Here is a 6,190-nt window from a genome sequence, read left to right as displayed (position 1 = left end):
AGCTGAAATGTACCGAACCGAGCTATGCACGCGTACAGGAGACACCTTGCGCTCTACTGCGTAACACGGTGTCTGCCCGTACTCTCGCTCTCTACGGTAAGTACATTGAGTAGGCGCAGGTTTCCTACCTGACTTCGCCACACTCCCTTTAAGGCCCCCCCCAAGAAATGTTTGGGTTGTACTCACGGGCTTCCAGCCTTGTCTCCGTGCTGCCTCCTCATATCGCCTCCTCTCGGCTTTAGCTGCCTCCAGCTCTTCACGAGGAAGGCGATATTCTCCCTGTTGTGCCCACGGCCCCTTACCATCCAGTATCTCCTCCCATGTCCAAGAATCCTGTGTAGGTGGGTCCTGTTGCCGCTTTACATGCCGCTTGGTCCTGTATTGGTGGGTAATTCTGTCACGATCGTGTGGAGGATTGACGGACCAAAACGCAGCAGTAGGAAAATAAGCCATATTCCTTTTAATGAATACGAAGGCAAAAACAAAACAAAAAACACTTACACACTAACAAAACAAGAAAACGATCGTGAAGCTAAGAACGAAGTGCACATACAGGCTACAAACGTATAACATAGACACTTACCCACATCCAATGAAAGCCTATGGCTACCCTAAATATGGCTCCCAATCAGAGACAACAGAAATCAGCTGTCTCTAATTGGGAACTCATTCAGGCAACCATAGACTCTCCTAGAAAACTAAACCAACATAGACACAGCTAGACACATGCACTCAACACAAACCCATACACTACACCCAACACCCCCTTTACCATATAATCACCCAAAACCGACAAAACACAAACATTCCCCATGTCACACCCTGACCTAACTAAAATAATAAAGAAAACAAAGAATACTAAGGCCAGGGCGTGACAGGGCGGTAATCTAGAAGGCATAAGATTCTGTATTTACGATAGACATCGCTTTTCCCTTTGTTCTTCAGTCTTCCCGCTCTTTCACTCAAACCCAGCCCCCTTTTCTTTGTGTAACCAGCTGTCATATCTGTTCCGTCCGCTAGGGACGTTTTCCTTTATGATATAATTTGTAATCAACGTATGATTCATTCTGTGTATATGTAATTCTGTGTGATTAGTTAGGTATTTAGTTAATAAATAATTAAACCCAATTTTCTATTGCTGATTCAACTTGTTAGCCAGGGTTTGTGAAGATAACCAAGAATTTACAACTTTCAGATGAGACTGAAATAAGGTGACGATAAATATTGACTGCTATTGATGTAAAATATTACTAGGTCTTTAAGAGTTTATTCAGAAGTTAACTGCTCTATAAATATTATTTTGTGGTGCCCCAACTTTCTAGTTAATTACATTTACATGATTAGCTCACTCAGGTAATATTAATTACAGAGAAAGGATTTTATAGAATAGCATGTCATATCACTTAATCCGGCATAGCCAAAGACACGACACACTTCATGAATGGAACTCCAAAGATGTGCAGGTGAGGGTCAACAGGTATCAGAGGGAGCAGAGAGCCTCAATGAGACAAGGCAGCTTTTCACAGCTGAAGAGTCATTCCACTGCTCTGCATGACAGCAATCTCTACTGCAGTCCACACTGCCTTCTCCCACCTGGACAAGAGGACCACCTATGTCAGAATGCTGTTAATTGAAAACAGCTCAGAGTTCAACACCATAGTGCCCTCCAAGCTCATCTCTAAGCTAAGGACCCTGCTAAGCTAAGGACCACTGAACACCTCCCTCTGCAACTGGATCCTGGACCAGTGGGTAAGGGTAGGCAACAACACATCCGCCACACTGACCATCAACACGGGGGCCCATCGGGTGCGTGCTTAGTCCCCTCTTGTACTCCCTGTTCACCCACGACTGTGTGGTAGTGCACAACTCCAATATCATCATTACGTTTACTGATGACACAATGGTGGTATGCCTGATCACCGATGCCGATGAGACGGCCAACAGGGAGGAGGTCAGAGACCTGGCAGTGCGGTGCTCGGGCAACAACCTCTTCCTCAACGTCAACAAGACAAAGGAGCTGGTTGTGGACTACAAGAAACGGAGGACCGAGCTCGCCCCCTTCCACATCGACAGGGCTCTTGTAGAGCAAGTCGAGAGCTTCAAGTTCCTCGGTGTCCACATCACTAAGGAACTGTCATGGTCCACACACATCTACAGTTGTGAAAAGGACACAACACCTCTTCCCCCTCAGGAGGCTGAAAAGATTTGGCACGGGTCCTCAGAGCCTCAAAAAGTTATACTCAAAATCATTACAAAAGCTGCGTACTGGAAACCTGTGACTATTAATGAAGCCAATCAGAGCTTTCAGAATGACCTTCCGTCCTATCAGTGTGCCTGTCTTCAATGGGAGGAGACCATGCATTTCTAATTAACACTGCTGGTATAAATCACCAACGTCAGTTTCTTTTATATTTCTTTCCCTTTATTTAACAAGGTAATGCCAGTAAAGTGTTGGTCGGAGCTATGATACTACAGGATTGAGAGGGTCTTGTCTAGATTGATATCAGGCAATAAGGAAAATCATGAACATGATAATAATTCATTATTTATCATTAACAACAACAATGTTAAGATGTATTAAAGTGAGTTTTCTGGAAATGCACTTGATACGAACAACAGGAACCATTAACAAATACTGTCTTCATTAACAAATACTGTCTTCATTAACAAATAATGTCTTCATTAACAAATACTGTCTTCCATTAACAAATACTGTCTTCCATTAACAAATACTGTCTTCATTAACAAATACAATCTTCATTAACAAATAGTGTTTTCATTAACAAATACTGTCTCCCATTAACAAATAATGTCTTCATTAACAAATACTATCTTCATTAACAAATAGTGTTTTCATTAACAAATACTGTCTCCCATTAACAAATAATGTCTTCATTAACAAATACTGTCTTCATTAACAAATACTGTCTTCCATTGCAGAACATGGAGAAGGTTCTGATCCGTCCCACCGCGTTCAAACCGGTGGTCCCGATGAACCGCCACTCAGTGCAGTACCTCTCCCTGAGACCAGGGGGCAACCTCTCTGAGAGCCAAGGCACCCTCAACCTCCTCATGCCCCTGTCTATCAACGGGAATAACGGAAATACAGTGGTCAATAACGTGAATACCGTGTTCAATAACGTGGTCAATGGCACGGGGAGCTACGGGAACGTTGTACCTCTGGTCGGCTCGTCCTCTTCCTCAGATAGCAAGAGGAACTCATACAGCGGAGGACGCAACGCTCGCAGCAGCCATTCCTGCTCCATGTCAGACTCTGGCCGTAACTCCCTGTCCAGCCTGCCCACCCACAGCAGCCTGGCCAATAGCGAGGCCTCCGGGTCGGGTTCAGGGTCTGTGGGGTCCGGGGTGGGCCCGGAGCCTGGGAGAACCACCACCACAAACGGGGGGTCGGGGATCAACGGAGGTCACGCCCACTCTACCTCCCACGGTCACTCAAACTCGGACAGCGGGCGGTCGTCGTCCAGTAAGAGCACAGGGTCGCTGAGTGGGCGAGGCCAGCCCCTGTCGGACAGCGGGTCGTGTGGGCGCTCGCCCCCGACCCTGGAGGGTTACGAGGGGGTGGTTAGGGAGCTGGAGGAGAAGTTGAGGGAGAGAGACCTGGAGCTGCAGCAACTCAGAGAGAACCTGGACGAGAACGAGGCCGCCATCTGTCAGGTGAGAGGGGATTTAAGCAGGCCTAAAGTGTTTCCTCGAGGAGCAATATGATTAAAATGTTTGTTTCTGTCATTTCTGCTGGTTCTATTACTAAGCTCAATTATTCCATATATACTGAACGAAAATATAAATGAAACATGCTACAATTTCAATGATACAGTTGATATTTAAATAAATAAATTACGCCCTAATCTATGGATTTCACATGACTGGGCAGGGGCGCAGCCAAGGATTGGCCTGGGAAGGCCTAGGCCCACCCACTTGGGAGCCAGGCCCAGCCAATCAGAATTAGTTTCTCCCACAAAAGGGCTTTATTACAGACAGAAATACTCCTCAGTGTCATCAGCTGTCTGGGTGGCTGGTTTCAGACGATCCCGCAGGTGAAGAAGCCGTATGTGGAGGTCCTGGGCTGGCGTGGTTAAACATGGTCTGCGGTTGTGAGGCCTGTTGGCCGTACTGCCAAATTCACTAAAACGATGTGGGAGGTGGCTTATGAACATTAGATTGTCTGGCAACAGCTCTGGTGGACATTCCTGCAGTCAGCATGCCAATTGCACGCTCCCTCAAAACTTGAGACATCTGTGGCATTGTGTTGTGTGACAAAACTGCATATTTTAGAGTGTTTTTTTATTGTACCCAGCACAAGGAGCACCTGTGTAATGATCATGTTATTTTATCAGCTTCTTGATATGCCACACCTGTCAGGTGGATGGATTAACTTGGCAAAGGAGAAATGCTCACTAACAGGGATGTAACCACATTTGTGCACATAATTTGCGGAAAAAATAAGCTTTTTGTGCGTATGGAAAATGTCTGGGATCTTTTATTTCAGCTCATGAAACATGGCAACAACACATTACATGTTACATTTATATTTTTGTTCAGTGTACCGGTATACTTTTGAGCCATACTAGTGCTGGTTCACAGTTTGACCTCTGGATGTGGTAACTGTATGTAACCTCTAAACTGTGACGTCTATCCCCTGACCTCCTGTCCTGTAGGTATACGAGAAGAAGCAGCTTCGCTGTGAGAGAGAGCTGGAAGAGCTGAGACAGAGCTGTTCCTCTAAGATGAAACAGGCTTCACAGAAGGCCCAGAGAGTACAACAGGCCTTACAGCTACAGGTAACAGACAGAGATACTTCAGTCAACTTAGTTTGAGAAGCAGGGCCCTTCTTTGTGTGACAGGTATTGTTGCAAGTTACATAAAAAGCTATTATTATTATTGTTTATTACTGTATGATATGTTACTTCTGTTTCGGTAGCGTCTCTTCATTTTCGGACTGTCAAAATGTCACCCTAACACCGTACCCAAACAGGCCGCGCACGTGCACCATTGTGCGCAAATTGATTTTGTTCCCCACACCAAACGCGATCCCGACACGCAGGTTGAAATATCAAAACAAACTCTGAACCAATTATATTAATTTGGGGACAGGTTGAAAAGCATTAAACATTTATGGCAATTTAGCTTGCTGTTGCTAGCTAATTTGTCCTGGGATATAAACGTTGAGTTGCTATCTTACCTGAAATGCACATTACATTTACATTTAAGTCATTTAGCAGACTCTCTTATCCAGAGCGACTTACAAGTACATACATTCATACTTTTTTTGTACTGGCCCCCCGTGGGAATCGAACCCACAACCCTGGCGTTGCAAGCGCCATGCTCTACCAACTGAGCCACACGGGGCACAAGGTCCTCTACTCCGAAAATTAATCCACACATAAAACGGTCAACCGAATCGTTTCTAGTCATCCCTCCTCCTTCCAGGCTTTTTCTTCTTTGGACTTTATATGGCGATTGGCATCTAACTTCCATAGTTACCACGATGACCGACCGAACTCAGTTCATCTTTCAATCACCCACGTGGGCATAACCAATGAGGAGATGGCACGTGGGTATCTGCTTCTATAAACCAATGAGGAGATGGGAGAGGCAGGACTTGCACTCCATTCAGCGTCACAAATAGAACTGACTTCTATATTAGCGCTTGGCAATGCAGACGCTCAATGGGGCACGCGAGCAGTGTGGGTGCAATAATTGAATAACATGTATGTTACAATTTATTTTGCAATGCTCGCAAATGCGACGTGAGCGGTGTGGTCAGCATGTAACTGTCTGTGTCTTTATTTCAGGTGTTCCAACTGCAGCAAGAGAAGAAGAAGCTTCAGGAGGACTTCTCCTCTCTGCTGCAGAACAGGGAAGAGCTGGAGAGGAGGTGTGCCTCTATACAGAGAGAGCAGACCCAGCTGGGACCACGCCTAGAAGAGACCAAGTGGGAGGTGTGTGGGTCAGACATTAGGGTTGATTCATGTACACCATTTCAAAGTAAGTGATCTCAATATTCACAAAATATTTATTCTCCCTCATTTCCTCCTTCCTTCCCTCCCCAGGTGTGTCAGAAATCAGGTGAGATCTCCCTTTTGAAACAGCAACTGAAGGAGTGCCAGTCAGAGCTGAGCCAGAAGGGCGGGGAGCTGGTGGTCCTGAAGTCCCAGTTGAGAGAGCTAAG

At 45.6% G+C, this 6,190-nt stretch overlaps 1 protein-coding gene across 1 annotated transcript; it reads left to right on the top strand.

Moving 5' to 3' along the window:
* Positions 1-1,900: 1,900 nt before the first annotated feature.
* On the top strand, positions 1,901-6,184 carry LOC129847624 (leucine zipper putative tumor suppressor 2 homolog; the record flags this gene model as incomplete). The annotated part of the gene is made up of 5 exons (XM_055915373.1): positions 1,901-1,999; positions 2,941-3,675; positions 4,677-4,799; positions 5,814-5,960; positions 6,072-6,184. Coding segments are annotated over exons 1-5 (1,217 nt in total), but the record flags the coding sequence as incomplete, so codon positions are not given.
* Between the last annotated feature and the right edge of the window lie 6 nt (positions 6,185-6,190).

Source organism: Salvelinus fontinalis, unplaced genomic scaffold, assembly GCF_029448725.1.
Source record: "Salvelinus fontinalis isolate EN_2023a unplaced genomic scaffold, ASM2944872v1 scaffold_0899, whole genome shotgun sequence".
In the NCBI taxonomy this organism is placed as follows: Eukaryota; Metazoa; Chordata; class Actinopteri; order Salmoniformes; family Salmonidae; genus Salvelinus; species Salvelinus fontinalis.
Note: the sequence above shows the minus strand (reverse complement) of the source record. Positions and strands in the feature narration are given on the sequence as shown.